This window comes from Sceloporus undulatus, chromosome 3, assembly GCF_019175285.1.
Source record: "Sceloporus undulatus isolate JIND9_A2432 ecotype Alabama chromosome 3, SceUnd_v1.1, whole genome shotgun sequence".
NCBI lineage: Eukaryota > Metazoa > Chordata > Lepidosauria > Squamata > Phrynosomatidae > Sceloporus > Sceloporus undulatus.
In genome coordinates, this window is record NC_056524.1 from 268475878 (window position 1) to 268494150 (window position 18273).

The 18273-nt window shown below is 43.5% G+C and overlaps 1 protein-coding gene across 1 annotated transcript in view; it reads right to left on the bottom strand.

Annotated features, from left to right (window-relative positions):
- Positions 1-2832: 2832 nt before the first annotated feature.
- The window catches only part of TP63 (tumor protein p63), a 182837-nt gene continuing 167396 nt past the window's right edge, over positions 2833-18273 (bottom strand). The window contains 4 exon segments of the mRNA XM_042460239.1: positions 2833-5517; positions 6958-7051; positions 9763-9907; positions 12015-12172. Coding sequence (XP_042316173.1) covers positions 5218-5517; positions 6958-7051; positions 9763-9907; positions 12015-12172 — 697 coding nt within the window. The 3' untranslated portion in view covers positions 2833-5217.

An 18273-nucleotide genomic window follows, 5' to 3' on the forward strand; every position in this document is an offset into this window, starting at 1 on the left:
AAGAGTGTTGGTGCCTCACAAAACTGTCCATCCCAGTATTCTGTAGGATGGAGACATGGCAGTGAAAGTGGTGTCAAACTGCATTATTTCATTATTTCTACAGTATAGATGCATCCTCTGTCACAGGATGTGTAAAGGAAGACTTTTATTTCTCAAGTTGTCCCAGTTGGGTAGTGTGGAAATCAGGGAGGCCTCATGTAATGATGACTTAGAAAGGGGCAACTTATGAAGATGGAATTCATTTTTTTTATTATTGTTGCAGGGGTCAGCATTCTCTATTGCAGTGATTCCCAACCTTCCTAATGCTGCGACCCCTTAATACAGTTCCTCATGTTGTGGTGCCCCAAACCCATGAAATTATTTTCATTGCTACTTCATAACTGTAATTAAATAGGTGTTTTCCAGTGGTCTTAGGCGACACCCATGAAAGGGTCATTCGACCCCCAAAGGGGTCCTGACCCACAGGTTGGGAACCACTGCTCTATTGTCTATGCAGTAACCAGACATCCCCCCTGCCCACGTCCATGTTTTAAATTATTGCATAGGTCAATGGAAAGCAATAGGGGTATCAGTCAGGCACCCAGCTATGTTCCTGTAGCTGGATGCACAGCAGCGACATCACCCTATCTATGGAGGAACCCTGGAAGGTCCTGGCCTGGAAAATGCTCTCCACCAGCCAGTATGAGACCGTGTTGGGGAGGACTGAGACAGTTTAAAAAGTGGATGTGGTTATGTGTGTGTGTGAGGATATCGGCGAGACATGTGCAGATCTTTACATGTCTCCTGATTCAGGACTCCAGCCATCTTCTTTGATCATTCAGAGCCCCTCTCTCTCCCTTCTGAATTGGATTCATTGAGGTTTCCAGTTCTTTCTGCTTCTAGCCATTATTGCAAATGGGAAACTGGGGTAGCATACACAGCTGCAGGTGGAACAGCAATAAAATCCACAATTCATTACCTATGTCACAGAAGATCCACCCATTGCCCCTGGGTTGGATGATCCCTACTGGAATTTCTGTCGATCTTATCTTGAAGCTTGAAGGTTGAAGCTTGAAGCTGTTGCACCCAAAGACACTGAGTCCTGTGCAATTTCACAGAGCTTTCCTAGAGCAAAAGGCACAGGGACACACTGTTTTGTGTATCCCTCTCATCTAATTAGTCTCATAAACAAGGCTAATTCCACCACTCAGTCGAGTTGCAAACGCAAATGTTGTTTTCCAGCTCTATCAAAATGGTTCCATGATGCAATAATTCACCCCCCCCCCCCAACACACACCCCTTCTGGGTTATTTTAAAGCAAGCAAATTTTCTAAGCTTGCAGCACTCATTCTCATTTGAGAACATGATGGTTTTGTTCTTAGAAAGGCACACTCCTCAAGCCTTGTTTCTCATGCACACACGAAGACCACACTTGGAAAACAGACTCCTTGCCTTTCCCTAGAATATATTGTGGACATCTTGAAATGTTGAAAAGCTCTTGCAGAACTCAAGCCACAGCAAGGAGTGGGTGTGTTTCATGAGTTAGCTGTCCTTTCTGAACAAATAATTTCAAATGTTGAAGTCAAACCTTTCATGGCTGGCATCCATGGTTTTCTGTGGGTTTTCTAGGCTGTGTGACCATGTTCTAGAAGAATTTATTCCTGACGTTTCACCTGCAACTGTGGCTGGCAACTTCAGAGGGTGGTGGCATGGAAGTTTGTGGAGTATATATACCTGTGGGACCCTTGTTTGGGTGGAAGTAGTTTTTCCTGGAGGTATGTTGTGTGGGGGATATGCGAGGGGGACACAAATAGACACAAATCCTCTTTGCATATCCCTCGCACAACACACCTCCAGGCTGCGTCATTCAACACAGTACAGCATGCAAACTAACTGGATTGCCCCTTGGGTTCTCTTCCAACTCCATGAGTCTATGGGTGTGTCTCAAATTCATCAAAAGTGAGAAAATTTGAAACCACTCTTTACAGCAAACTGTGACCTTTGGACTCCATGTGGCACTTGCAACCGACATTTGTAGATCATGAAGTTTTCCCAGCCTGCAATTTTGCCCAAGATAAAATAAAATAAAAATGGCATGATTTTTAGTTAATTTTTGCACCAAAACAAAGTACATGAACTTCTCCTATTAATCTGGAAACTTGCAAAAATACACACACCCCAACTCCACAAGTCACAAGCCAGTGTGGTGGAGTGGTTTGAGTGTTGGACTAGGGCTCAGAAGACTAGAATTTGAACCCTGGCTTGTCCACAGAAACCCACTGGGTGACCTTGGGCAAGTTACATTCCCACAGAGGATGGCAGTGGCAAACCCCCCTCTGAACAAATGTTGCCAAGAAAACAGCATGACAGGGTTTCCTTAGGGTTGCCGTAAGCAGCGATGTAGCCAGGATTTTAGGAAGGGGGAGGGGGTTTCCAGGCTAAGTGCCACCATTATAATGGGGTTTGGGTGCGGTGGCGCAGCAGCACGCACCATTCATTTTTTTAATGGGGGGGGTCCGGACCCCAAGAACCCCCCCTCCCTTGGCTACGTCCCTGCTGTAATTTGGAAATGACTTGAAGGCACACAACAACAAAAGAAAAATCCCACAAGCACATCAGAGGTCCCTACCACCCCTGAGTATTTCAGGTTTTTCTCTGTAGTCCTTCTCAAAATGGCAACAAGGAGTGATACAATGTTACCTTCTCTTGCCATTTTGAAAGTGACTGCAGAAGAAAACAGAGGTATTTTGACTTGTTCTGTGATGGTGTGTGTGACCTGAAGGGGAGCCTTGGAGGGGGGATTGGCTTCTGCCCCCACTTGCTTTACAATCATACAAGGAACACACAACATTGCTTCGGTGATGTGGTTTTATTTACACTGGCATTGACAACAGAGAGTGTTTCATCAGATTTAATACTTCTAACAGGTCATAAGTGATACTTGAACTGAGGGAATTAACTTTGAAATCTTGGACTCTTGAAGTCAACCCACCCTGTCCTGTCTGTCTCACCCTCTTCTGGGGAGAGATGTTGTACTCATGTCCTCCTCCCTTCTGACATGTTTCACGAATTTCTGCAGCGCATTAATATGAACATTACCACCATTTAGCAATTTATTGTACAGATAGGCTTTCCCATAAAAATGACTTTTTGTTAAAAAAAAATTAAAAAAACATAAACAACAACAAAAATGTGGTTCTGAAAGGCCCATTACCCCAAGGAGAAATAATAACCATTTCTTTTTTAAAAAAGAGACAACTGTCTGTGAAACAACAACAACAAAAATGATAAGGTACAATACCATTCTATACTTACAAACTTTACAAAGAAAAATGTCTCATGCTGCATGGACAGAACGCATCTGTGCAGAATGCGTGCAGAATGTATGTGCATGAAATTGTCAGTGTTTTAGTCAGCAAACAAAAGGCAGTGGGGTATAGGGGTATCAATATCTATGGACATGTAAAGAAACTAGATTGTGGTTGCAGATTCTTGTATAACTTGAGTGGGTAGAAAGAGGTGTATAACAATGACCAACTAAACACACACACATGCATACAAGCAAGTTTGCCATTGTGGATTTTCACAGAGCTGATAAACTATTCTTTCCTCAGCATCCCCTGACCTTTATGAACCAGTATGTGACTGAATTGAAATGGAAAGTCAGAGCCCTATGGAAAAAAGTAAGCCTCCATGGGGAATTGTTTTGCAATGGCTGGCACCATGGTTAGCCTCCTATCACTCAGGATACATCTCACAAAACTAGGAAGGCAAGAGGCATGCAATGTATGACAGTTACAGCAAAGTAGCCCTCCAGATGTTACAGTTACAGTGGATAGCTTTGATGGGGATTGTAATCCAGCAATATCAACAGTGCCAAATGTTGCCCAAAACCCTGCCAGAAAGGTTGATGTCAGGCAGACTTCCCGGCACTTCAGAAAAAGACCAACCATCAGCAAAAAATGATATGATGCAGGCAGATAGGGTAGAGGAAAGTTGCAACCAATTTGGTACTGATCCGTTTCATTTTCAAACAAGAGATTCTTCCTGCAATTTTACAGCCATATACAGACTTCAACACAGTCTCACCCATCTGGGATGCAATTATGACAAAGCTAGGCAGACCTAAGTCATGATGAGACTTGGTCCTCCTAGGCAAGTGCTTTTCCAACAGTAATCATGCACACTAAGCTTCCTTATGATTGCAGCAGTACTACACAGGCATTTCCACCAGGCTACAAAAAGGAGTAGAAAATGAAACCGTTCTACCACAAAGGAGGGGGATGCAAGGCATGTCAGGAGCAAAGCAAACCTTACACAACTATCTTGCCAGCTATGAGATGACACAGAAAAGGATGGCTGTGGATTCAGGCCATGCCAGAAGATCATGTGTGCAATTTGTTTAATGATCAGGAGAACTGAAAGCATCTGCTCAACTCTGTCTCAGAATTGAGCAGATTTCCCATGCATGCATTTATGTGGTCACAGGGCATTTCTTGCAACTGTAAGGGTTCAAAAGGAGAATATAAAACACAGTACATGACTGTGCAATTAGACCTGGGACCCATGTGGTACCTTATTCCTCTTAGCATTCAAATCTACAGCTGTGAAAACTCACAACACAGTGATACAGACACTTTACAACTCAAACATTCTGAAGGCACTTGAAAATGTATATTCAGAGAGAGAGAGAGAGAGAGAGAGAGAGAGAGAGAGATTCATTGAAAAGCATCGAAGAGTCAATTTGCCCTATCTCCATGCTGGGTATGAAAATACAGAGGTTTGTAAGAGGCAATTTTCCCTATCTCCATGTTGGGTATGAAAATACAGAGGCTACCCACTATAGGCAAGCACTAACTTGGCAACCCATGGAACATGGAGGTACACTGGATTTAATGGAAGCATGAAAATTAAGTGCCATAACTATGGAAAGCCACAGTTCTGTAGACATACTTCACTTTCCTCTATGCAAAGTCCATATGAAACAAAAGCCATACAAGGGCCACCTTCCCGCTCAAACAAAAGTTATGGCTTATGAGAAAATACAAAATGGCTGCCAAGCATGGGAATGCCCATGAGAAGGCAAAGACAGTAAACGTGTAAGCGAGTGAGCACTTTAGAGCTTGTAAAATCCTCCCTTCCTTTTTATGCCCCTCACACCTTCCAAGATAAGCAAAACAGGCAAGAGGTCCATGGGTGCATGTGCATGAGGGGCAGTGGGAACTCTATGTTGTCATTTCACTCTCCTTCCTCCTTGATGCGCTGCTGCTGCTTGTTCCGGCGGGCATCCAGGTCGAAGTTGAAGTCGTTCCACTCATCACGGGGAGGGAAGGAGATGGTCTGGCGGAGCGTGAAGCGCACAGCGTCAATGACACGTTCCCCACGGGTCTCGCTGGAGCCCACGCTGACGGCTGAGGCGCCGCTAGGCGTGCGCAGGAGATGAGGTGGGGAGGAGAAGTCATGGAGTTGCCGATGGTCCATGATGCCTTTCCAAATGGCATGGCGGAATTGCTCTGGGATTTTTAGACTCACCAGATCCTGGAATGCAAAGGGGGGGGGTTAACAAAGGAAAAATTGCCAAAGCAAGACCAATCAGAACCCTGAAGGGCTGTTTTTGGCTTTGTTTATACATAGGTGGGAGGACTTTGCACATCTTAAGAAGTTTTTTTTCCTTGGGCTAAATCCATTTGGTCCCATCTGATATCGATTGGCTTCCAAAACAAAAAGAGACTTGGCCAGCGTCAGGGAGAAAGCACATCCCCATAGGATCGTAAGGTCCCCAGGCTAAGCCCAAAGCAGCAGCCCCACAGAATAGCCCCAGCAAAGCAAGAGACCTTTAGGGCCAAGGCGCAGAAATGGGAAGAACCACAGAAGACTTAGGGACAACCACTTTCACTCCAGAGTGCTCTTTGAAAACAGTGTAAGGCACTTCCAAAGCCTCAGAAGCGAAACCTGCAGACTGGGGCTATGGTTGGTTTTAGAGCTGTTAGGCTAACTGTCATCTCTGGCTGAGTCAGAGGCCTCTACTGTTTCTAACCATGCTTTTCTCCAAAGGGCAAAGGGAAGATTTTTCAGCTGCAGAAACAAAGACCCAACAGCTATAGGTACAAAGTGTCCTTGCAAAGGGCTGGCCTGGACTGGAGAGAGGACCCAAGTACTTAACCCTGCTCTCTGCCAGCCACCTTCTGCTTGATTAACACACAGTAGATTATCAGATGGAAGAGCAAAGCATCCTTATTCTGTCCTTAACCCATGGTATTTGCAGAATCAGAGGGTAGGACCCCAGCATACTTGTGCCATTCTTCTCCCGCCTGTAAAGCGTAATGGACTCTTTACAGATACCCATCATTTGGTATTAACAGGAGTTTCTGTTAATACCAAATGACAGATCCATTACTCTTTATGGATGGGAGAACAGGATAACCATGTGTGGGTGTGATAATCTTCCCCCCGGTCATGTGAATACCATGGGTTAAGGACAGGATAAGGACGCTTTGTTCCTGTCTGATAATCTCCATACACACATGTCCCCCTTCAACTGCTTTTATGCCACCTCATCCCAGACTGGTTGTGTAGGCACACTTGATTGGGAATGCCCTGGGAATAAAAGCAGCTAGTGTACTGGGGATGGGAGAAGAAGCAGACATAATTTCAATAAAAAGAAACTAGGAGGGGAGGGGTTAAGCATTTATGTCCCATAGATGCTTCTCCTATTCAGATCCCACCACCACCCAGTGAGGGCACTTTGCAATGGTGAAGGGGCCACCAGGCTTTGCCATACAAGGTGAGAGCTTGGAAAACCTACTTTCCTGGAACACAAATACCAGAATCCCCCAACCTCAGTGGGATTCTGGGAATAGCAGTCCAAAAGCAGTAACTTTCCCAAGCTCTGTACACAACCCTCCAGACCCCTCCCCAAAAGGTCAGAGTGCCAAGGGCCCTTCCCCCATGAAGCAAAAGGCCAAGGCAGTTACTTACATCCATGGAGTAGTGTTCAATCTGATAGATGTTGGTCAGCCCTTGCGCCGTGAAATAATCCACGCAGGAAGAACAGCCCAGCCTTGCTAAGAAACTGCAGAGGGAGGAGGAGGAGGAAGAGGAGGAAGAGAAGGGGGAAGGAGGACAGAGAGAGAAAGAAAGAATGAAAGAGGAAAGCAGAGGGAGAGGAGGAGAGAGAAAGAAATTGAGATCAGAAGGTCACCCAGATTGGAACAGCCCACACATGGCAAGAATCACACCAGGCGCCCTGCTTTGCAAAAGCCTTGATTTGGGGAGGAGGGGGACAACTTTCTAGGAATGTAATCTTCACTTATTTCATTCTCAGATGAAGAACAAAGAGATGCAACAGTTTCCATGCTATCAGGTAACCACAGTGTTGTCATTTACTTTCAATGTACTTTAAACTCCCAGTGATATTTATATTTGTATCCCATTCCTGTACTTTAGGCCAATATGTGATTTATTTTATATTGCACTATTTAAACAATTCCACCATTTGTTTTGTATGGGAATCTCCTACGGCTTGTGCAATAAGAAACTAGAGTGGGCCCTTGGTATCCACTGGGTTTTGGTTCCTGGTTCCCCGTTGGATACAAAAATCCATGGATGCTCATGTTCCATTATCTACAGTGGTATAGTAAAACAACTTCCCTTACATAAGACATCAAAATTAGCAGAGGTTCAAACACCACCATGTCTACTAAAGCAATCATGACAGCCTAGGAAGATTAACACACAGCCTCTGAAACAAATGGGTTTTGCAATGCACGCAGAAGATAGAAACAGGCAAGGAACGCCGAACTCTAGCAAAGAGGTTGATCCTGCTGCTTGAAATTGATGGATTCATGATGCGCATTTTAGGCATGCTGACCAGAGCCTGATTACTGAGGCTTTGCCACACAAGGCGAGAGAGCTTGGAAAACCTACTTTCCTGGAATACAAATACCAGAATCCCCCATCCTTAGTGGGAGTAAAGCCTGCACATGCACTAGGAAAGGGAGTCTTGCAGGAAGAGCGTGTTCCTAAAGCATATTGGATTTTGGCCAGAAAGGACTTCTGCAAAGCAAGTACCAGCACCTTGAACTGAACCCAAAAGGTACTTAGCAGCCTCTACAGTCACTCCATATATCCCTTCAGTCATCATCAAGAGTCAAGCAGCAGTACTCTGTGCAAGCTGCAGATCTCAATCTGTCTTCCATGGCAGCCTGACATACTGAGAATTACAAGCCAGTCCTAGACATTACAAACATATGGGTCGATGGAGTGAACTCTGTTTTCTTGTAGAATCAGTGGAAGAAAAGCAAATAATGAGAGAAATGTCCTCATTCCTGGAATATTTCAAGGTCACATTGTTTGTAGTATTACAGTAACATCAAAAATCCACAAAACAGTGATACCTTTATTAGAACAACCAAAATGCACAACATACACTCTGCAAGCTTTTGAAACTCCACTGACTTCTTCATCAGGCAATGGTGTTAAAACTCATACAGTAGAAAGCAATATATGATAATATTGGAGTCACGGGCCTATATTTTGTCAATATGTTGTTGTTGTTCATTGTTAAGATGGTACGGAGGAATATCCATGTAGGCAGAGCCCTTTCCTCCTTCTGACTATGTGGGCTCTGGGAGACAAAGTCCAGGAAATAAAATGTAAATCCTATTAGCAACACAAAAAGAAACCTCCTCCAAGATCAAGGCTTTCTCTGTCTTGTGTGAGGCTATCTGCCCACTTCTTTCTCCTGTATAAATTTTAGCACCTTTGCTTGATGAAGAAGCCAGTGGAGTTTTGAAAGCTTGCATTAGTATTTTGTGCATTTTGGTTGTCACAATAAATGGCTCTTTCATGGATTTTGGATATTATTTTACTTTGCCATATAGCCAAGATGGCTATTGTTTGTAGTTTTATTGACAGTTGAATTTTATTTCAGACTTGTATATTTTTTAACAATAATTGTATTTATTTTAATTGGTAAAACACCTTGAGACCAGATTCTGGGAAAATGTTATTATAAAAATAAAGTTGTTAATAATCCTGATCATTACTATCATCATCATTCTGGTCACTTGGGGAGATCATGACCAGATCCACCATATACAAACTACTCTAGAGTAGGAAACCTTTCTAGGGCTGCATTTGCCTTAGATAATCCAGTTTGACATCACTTTAACTGCCATGGCTCAATGGTATGGGATTCTGAGAAATGTAGTTTGTTGTGTCACCAGAACTCTCTGACACAGAAACCTAAATAGCTCACTAAACTACACTTCTTAGAATTCCATGGCAGTTAAAGTGTTGTGTCAAACTGGATTATTTCTACAGTGTGAATGCAGCCTTTGTGGTTTGAGGGCAAAACTCATGCCAAAATCAGGCAAAAAATGTTTCTACAATAATTTTTCAGAGTGGTTCAGAGGATTTTGGGGAAATGGGGTTGCAAAGTGGGGTGTAGGGTTGGCATGTAACCTTGTGGGCCTAATTTCTGCCACTCTTGCATTGGAGTCTTGGAATTCCCCATTCCCATCACTTCTATCTTATCCACATCTATCTTCCAGAAGTTGCAGGCAGGTGAAAGCTGTGAGTAACGGGAAAGGGAGGCAGAGGCAGCTTGCAAAGCCAGTTGGAAGTTGCTCGGCAGATCTGGCATGCCCTGGAAATGGCTTTGCGAAGAATGTGGCACCAGATAAAATGAACCCAAGAGAATGGGGAAAGATGCTACCACCACCCAAGCTATAAGGCAGGGAAGGGAGAGTATTCTGCACAACGAGTACCACTGAGACTCACCTGACAATACTGCAGTCCGTGGGGTAGGGAGGCGGTGGGGTGCAGTGGGAAGTCGAGGGCATGGAGAGGGAAGGGGGCAATGTCTGTGTTGGGCTCAGCCCATTCATGTCACCAGCCATGGCCATGTGTGCTCCCATCATTGGGACTGCAGAGGAACAAGAGAGCAGAGAAATAGTCACTCACAGAAGAACCCGGCCATGTAACGCTCTCCCCACAGACATATATAAGCGAAGACTCTGCCCACCGTTATTTTATTAGTATTATTGTTTTTAGATTTTATCATTGTAATTTTAATAGATAGAACTGTTTAATCCTTTTTTAAGGGGGGGATTGTATGTATATTGTACTTTTTAAAGGTTCTACGCCGCTTTGATTGTGGTAACAAAAAGCGGGATATAAATTAAAGTTTTATTTATTTTTATGTTATGGAATGCACCCATAGTCAGAAAATTGAAAACACAAGGAAAACTCAACCCTCATATTCCCATTAGTTTGCATTCCACTAGCCCAAAACAGATGCAGAAAAAGGAGGCAGGGAACAAAGATAACTTCACAGGGCTGTGGAAATCTCATCATCCTTGTGGGTAAAAATAGTGGGAACACAAGAGATGGGACCTTCTTAGTGGCTGCCCCCAGGGTCAGGAACTCCCTATTCAGAAAAGTTACGACTGTCACTCTCCCCCCCCCCCCCCCCCCCCCCCCCTTTTTTTTTTTTTGCAGATAAACCAAGACTTTTCTAACTCAATAGGCATTTGATGGCAATGACAGAAGGCTCATCTTACACAATGCACTGGATATTGCTAGAATTCAAAGACTTAGCCATGCTAGTCTGGAAAATCAGTATGCAAAAGGATTCTGTAACACCTTTCAGGAATGTAGTCAAGGGATGGGAGTCTGTGGGGTCCGGACCCCCCCTTCCATTAGATACAATGAATGGTATGTGCCCAAGCCCCATTATAATGGTGGCACTTAGTCTGGATCCCTCCGCCTTCCCAAAATCCTGGCTACATCCCTGCACCTTTGAGACTAACTGCAATAAAAACATTGGTAGCATGAGGTTTTGTGAAATTCAGGCTACTTCTTCAGATGCATGCTTTGGAGTGGAGAGGCCAGACCTATATAAGTCACTTGTTTGTGAGAATTTCAATTCAAAATCAAATTCAAAGCCTTGTATGTTATGGAGATGAGTGTGCATATTTCTAATCACTGTGGGTCTGTGTTTTAATCTGGTTTTAATTTTTTCTGATTCATTTTATTTTGTGGATTTTTATCAATGGCTTTTAATTGTTATAAGCCGCTTTGAGTCCCAATCTGGGAAAAAGACGACTTGTCTTCTTCTTCTTCTTCTTCTTCTTCTTATTATTATTATTATTATTATTATTATTGTGACTTTTCTTCCATTTTCTAGGACTCCTTCATTTTAGAGCAGGGATAGGAATTGTATGATCCACAGGGGACACCAAGCCTCCCAGTGCTACCCCCATGACCCCCCCCCAAAAGGACCCTCATTGTTGAAGCCCTTTCCGTCTTAAAAATGGACAATAGTCTGCCCACAAACTTCTATGGCATCATTATCACATTCACTGCTATCCCCCCCTCTGCAACTTCTGTGCTTCCGAAAGAACCTTTCTTCCTCCCAAAAACTCATTTTAAAAAAAATGGGAGGGGGGGGTTGTGTGCATTCCTGATGGTGGTCTCTTTCTATTTCTCTAAACTGGGATGGATGAGAGGCTGTAAAATTTTCAGAAATTTTGAAGCTGGGGGGGGGGAACACACTAGGATTTTTTTTTCTTTTTGGAGAAAAGTATAATGTCAGAGCACAAAATGAAATATGTGCAATACGTTTCATATCAAATCCAAACTTGTTTTAGGACTTCAGCCACATAACATGTTTTAGTTTTAGCTTAGCATATAAAATGGGGCTGTCTGGTACATTTATGCAATTTGGAACTACAAAAGCCTCAGTGTAAAGAAAATTGGTGAAAGAATCTGAGTGTACTTGCTCGAATAAATCTACTGTACCGCCTGAACTACAATTCCCAAGCAGCCAGAGAAAAAGGATGGAGGGCTCAATAAGGATACCTTGGAACAACAGCTCAAGGAGGGTGCTAGAGCTCTCTAACTGCAGATTCCTTCTCAAACTACAAATCCCAAGAATCTGTAGAATGAAGCAGTTAAAGCATCCACTATCAGACCACTATAACTGCAAACTGGGGATCCACTCTCTTAATTTCAGAGGCCAAGTCTCTTACTGTTGGCTCCCATGCTGTCGGGAATCGTGGTGGGTGTCAGGGCATTGCGCTGCTGCGGGTTAATGAGTTGGCTGACAGAAGGAAGCTTGTTCATGCTGTTCATCTTCCCAAGTGGAGGAGAGTTGGAGCCGTAGGAAGACTGAGACTGGAGTGAATTTCTGGGGAGAAAAGAAAAATCAAACCATAATTTTAATAAGATAATTAAATGATGATAATAAGATTATCAATAGTATAAATTAATAATAATAATAATAATAATAATAATAATAATAATAATAATAATAATTGCCCACAGGTGGGGAGTGAAAAGTTTGAATGAGAACTGGCATCAGTGGCATCACTAAAGTTGGTGTCCTCCCAGTGCAGTAACTCATGTATCACCCCCAAGTTTGGAGCCACCAGCACATGAGTCCCTCAGACATAGATTGGGCCACCATGGAAGAGAAAGGCTCTGGTCTACTTCACTGATAGCTGGCGAACCAGGGAACCCAGAGGGACCATCCCTTGTCCCAGTCTACCAGTCTAGTTTGCAAGTCCAAAAGGGGTCCAGGCATCATTTGGTGACAGAAGAGGCCTCCAAGAGTTTGCTGTGGTGGGCCAACAGGACACTGGCTGACCTCTTTGCCAACAGAGTACTACCTGCCTCTGGACGAGTTGACGTGGTCCTTCTTAGGACCTTCAGTCTCTGGGAGACTAGGTATACTTGCAGAGAGGTATGGTACTAAACTCCATACTGCCAGGAAGACAACCCCCAAGGTGTCACCCAGTGTGGTCCGTACCCCGCTGACTGGCATTAAACTGGCAGAGTAGTTCATTAATAGAGCACTAAAAAGCAGACCAGGTCTCACGTTTTCACTACAGTGAGCGCTGCACATTTTGTCGTATTTTGTTCTAAGGTGCCAGAATAAAAAAACATCATAACCTTCCTCCACTAGATGAGAGAAGGAGTATTTTGTTTGTATTTTCTGATGATGTTTCACTTCCAGAGGCTTTGTAAAGAAAATGTTGAATGTGCAAAACAAAACAAAACAATTTTTGTACACAAAACACTGCAATATTTGTTTTGTGCAGATGCAATTTTTGGAAAAAAAATGCCTAAAATGAGACATGTCTCACAGTGGTTAATCATTCTTTTTAATGGATGGGTCAAGATTGAGGACCAGAAACTTGCTACTATTCTTCACATTGCTAATAAGGGCAAGAAGCGAGGTACACTCTCAGGAGTCCCAGCCATGACAGGTTCAATCTTTGACCCATCTTGCACACTGTGAGTGCAGTACCATTCTGCCTTCTTGCAATGGTGGCTCTTCCTCTGGGTCTTTGTAATGCAAATGTATTGCAGACAGGACCCCTGTCAAGTTATACCCACAGAGTCATGGATCCCCTACACAGGGATTTCCAGACCAGTTGCCACTTTCATACAGGCCTTTCTTTGATTTGGGTGCCTTTTTTCAGTATTCATCAAACACATGGCTTCCTCATAAATACCAAACTCCCATTGCACAGAGAATTGCATCTCTTACTCGGTCATTTCACACCCTCCTGGATGTTTCAAAACTTTTCTATCTAGCCATCAAAGAGATAAAAGATAATCAAGCAGAGCTGTCCATTCACTACTGATTAAAATTCCCATCTGACCAAATACATGGCCATATTTGTGGACCCTCCTGCCCCCTGGCAGGTCATATGCTGTCAAAAATGGAAGAGATAGACAAAACTGCAAGCTTTCTAGTTTTGGAAAGGGGTATTTATCTTTATAAAAAAATGTCTGAGCAAAGCTTACCTGGGAGGTGTGCTGTCTAGACTCAGAGCCAGACTAACTCAAGTGTGTGTGTGTGTGTGTGTAGAGGTATTTATGTATATATTCACACACACACATACAAAGAGAGAGAGAGAGAGAGAGAGAGGGAGATTACTTCTTCCTCATGCTTCCCCCTCTCCTCAAAGGCTTAGAAACTTACCCCAGGGGATAGGAAGGTGGTGGCCATGGGCTCTCCCTACCAAATTCACAGTGAAAAGTCTCCTATCATTTGTTGTTGTTGAGTGCCTTCAAGTCATTTCTGACCATGACAACCCTGGCTCATGGGATTTTCTTGGCAAGACCTGTTCAGAGAAGCTTTGCCATTGCCTTTCCCTGAGGCTGAGAGAATGTGAATCGTCCAAGGTCATCCAGTGGGTCTCATAGCTGAGCAGGAAATTGAACCCTGGCCTCCAAAATCGTAGTCCAACTGAGTTGTATGCCACACTGGCTCCCTAACAGTCCCAAAACTTGTTTGTGGCCACATCTCCAAATCTGGTGCGATAAGGCCACATGATGTATGGCCGCACTAAACTCAGGTATGCCACCTTAACTTGGGTCAAAAACTCAATCCGTTTTTTTCCAGAGTTTGTAGGAAACTCTGGTGTCTCCTGTAGCTTGTAGTTTTTTTATGAATGGGGGGGGGGGGGAATTGGTATACATCACTGCCTGGCAGGTGCCACCATTTACTTCAATGGCCAGTTCCTGGCCCGGAAAGGTTACAAAAATGTTTTCCTTCCTTGGCACCATTGTGGCTGGCATTCAGTCACAATTATGCTGACTTCAGAAATGAGGCACCCAAATTGCAGTGGTGTCGAAGAGGGAAAATACTTTCTGTAACTCTTCCAGTTCATCATCATTTCTTACCTGCCTTCCCCATGGATCGAGGCAGTGAGAAACAACAACCTCAGTTAAAACACAAAATACACATCAATTTAAAATGACAAATAACATATATAGTGGACCCTTGTTATCCTCTGGGATTTAATTCCAGGAACCCCTGTGAATAACAAAATACGTGTATGCTCAAGTCCCATTAAATACAATGGCATGGCAAAATGGTGTCCCTTATATAAAATGGAAAAATAAAGGTTTGATACTTGAAATTTATACTTTTTTTGAATATTTTCAAGCCGTGGATGCTTGAATCCGTGTATAAAAAATCTGTGGATAAGGAGGGCCAACTGTACATATATTAAAACGATCCATATTTAAAATTTAAAACTGAGGTCAACAGGGGCATCTGCCAGGCAGCAGTCTGCCCTGGCTCTGCTAGGGAACTGAAGGAAGAAAGGCAACGGTGGTGGACAAAAGTAACATCCAGATGCAGGGACATAGGTAGACATCTACCCAACGTCCCTGCAAAGATATTGGCTCCAGGGTAGAATGGGTCGGGGAGTCCATTTGGGCTTTTACTTCTAGTGTAGGCAAGCCCTAGTTTGGTAAGCATGCAAGACAGGGCTTTCTTGACAGTGGCACACCTGCTATGGCACTTGCTCCCCCAGGGAAAATCAAACTGGTGATACCTTTTTGAAAACTATATTACTTCACATGGCCCTCAGCTCTTAAAACCAGAGTTGGCTGCTCTAGCTGTGGTTTTTAACCAATTTTAAAGAAAATATCCAGCGGTAGCCATGTTGGCTATATAGTAAAGTATAGTATTATCCAAAATCCACCAAACAGTGATATCTTCATTGGGCCAAGCAAAATGCACATTATACATGTTGCGATCTTTTGAAGCTCCACTGGCTTCTTCATCTGACAAACACCTTTTCCAAATGAAGAAGCCAGTGGAGCTTTGAAAGCTTGCAACATGCAGAACGTGGATTTTGGTCAACCTTATAAAGGTATCACTGTTCTGTGATTTAACACCTTTGCTAGATGAAGAAGCCAGTGAAGCTTTGAAAGCTTGCAACGTGTAGAATGTATGTTTTAGTTGGACCAATAAGGGTATCACTGTTTTGTGGATTTTGGATGATACTGTACTACTTTAAAGAAATTATTTTAGTCTTGTTTTCAAATGTTTGCTTTTGTGTGTTCAAATGTTTGCTTTTGTGTTCTTAAATGTTTTTAAAAGTTTTCAGTCATTGTGCATCATCTTGTGTGGCCTGGCAGGTCAAGGGGCCATTGCTAGATGCCTCAAATAAAGGAATAAATATCAGAAGTGAACTGTTTGTGCAAACTTGGCCTCCCCATGGCCAACCAGAAAGGAGTCGATGGGAGCGGGACAGCCGAAAAAATGCAGACAGGAGGGTGTGTGCCTGGGAAAGAAAAGAGTGAGTAATGAGGGCAGGAAGGACACACAGCCTTTTGCTTTCTTTGCAAAGAGGCAAAAAGGAAAATAGAAACAATAAAGGAGAGACAAGCAGGAGAAACCAAGAGCCACTTAAGGTAAAACCAAGATGAAAAAGTTTATTGAAAATCAGCACCACACATTTGCAGAGGAAGACCCAGAAGGAAAGGGAGGTATTCATAAAGTATTCATAGAATCATGGAAGCAAAATTAATATTGCTTCTTCCCAGAATTCCTTAGAGAAGCCAAGCACAAGATGCACCAACTGATGGCTCATGAAGTTCAAAAGAGATTAGGTTCTATCGTATTGCCTTGAACCCAGACCAACATTTTTGTACTTCCCATTGCTATGCTGTTAATAAAGACTAACTCCAAGACAACCACATTTTGGAACCATCTGAGGAATGGAGAAAGAAGTTATTGGTGAGGGCACCTTTAGGGGAATGTGTGTGTGTGCTGGGGGGGGGGGGTTTGGTGTTGTGCCTCTACAATTGTGCGAAGAGGAAATGAGGACATCAAGGGACGGGGGAAACTTATAAGGACACTGGCTATAAAGGAAGGAAATTCTGCCCACTATCACAATTTAAGAGGCATGTTGACAAGCTGGAGCATGTCCAAGCAGCCAAAATGGTGAAAGATCTGGAAACCAATAAACCCCATGAGGAGTGGTGTAGGGAGCTGGGTAGGTTTAATCTGGGGAAGAGAAGGTTGAAAGGGGACATAGTAGCCCTGTTTAAATATTGGAAAGGATGTCATCTTGGGGATGGAGCAAGCTTGCTTTTTGCTGATGCAGAACAAGAGATTCAAAACACAGGAGCAGAGATTCCACCTCAACATTAGGAAGAACTTCCTGATGTTAAGAGCTGTTAGACAGCGGAAGACACTTGCCTTGGAAAATGGTGGAGTCTCCATCTTTGGAGGCCCTTAAAAAGAGGCTGGATGGCTATATGTCACAGGGAGCGATTGTGTCTTCCTGCATGGAAAAATGGAGTTGGACTGGATGGCCCTTGGGGCTTCTTCTATGATTCTATGATTCTGCCACAGCACAGACTGGCTGAACGCAGTTACAGCAAAACTGGCCTTGTGGGTCAAATTTCTAGATTGTGTCTGGAGTGCACTTTCTCCCACAATGTCTATAATGCACCTTAGGTATAAACCAGAAGTGCAGGAAGCAGGAACAAGAGGTAGAAAGTTGTGTAGGATTTTGCTCATCAAGGCCCAACCCTCACATTGGACTGAATTACTGGTTCACTTTCATTTTTACTCGTAGACACGGTTTCCTGCTTTTTTCCTCTGAGAGCACCTTATGTGGGGCAGTGTCAGATGGTGGCTTCCATGTCAATGGTGGCTGTGTGATTCTACACCACTTTTTTCAGTTCAAACTTTAATGGGGTATATTGGGGGGGGGATATATTGGTTATAATAGGGATGTATTGGTTGTTCTGAAACTCCATGTAAGTTCAGACTGAAATACTTTGAATTTTAAAGGATATATATACTTCAATAGAGAACAGGACCCAGAACAATGGATGCAAGCTACAGAAAAAGAGATTCCACCTCAACATTAGGAGGAATGTCATGACAGTAAGAGCTGTTTGACGGTGGAACACACTCCCTCGGAGTGTAGTGGAGTCTCCTTCCTTAGAGCTCTTTAAGCAGAGGCTGGATGGCCATCTGTTGGGGATGCTTTGATTGAGATTTCCTGCATGGCAGGGGGTTGGGCTGGAAGGCCCTTGTGGTCCCTCCCAACTCTATGATTCTATGATTCTATATTTTGCAGGTAGAGTCCAGCACCTTGGCTAGATCTTAAAAACTCACACTGAAATCTGGAGCAGTTTGACCCCACTCCACTACATGGCCACCATCACTTGCCACTGTCTTGGAGTCTCCTATCTACATATCCCATCAGGGCTTGAGCTGCTTAGCTTCAATTATTTTGTTGTTGTGTGTTGTCATATGTCTACAACGTCTGGAAAGACTCCACAGTAATACTATTACAGGGTTTTATTGGTGATATTTATTCAGAGGGGGTTTGTCCTTTCTTCTGAACAGTATTTGCGAAAGGTCACAATACAACCTCAAAATCCACCCCTAACCGCTAGGGCTGTCAGCATGGGACTTGCCAGAATCTGTGGCTTGGGGCTGCATTGAATCAACATATGGAACAG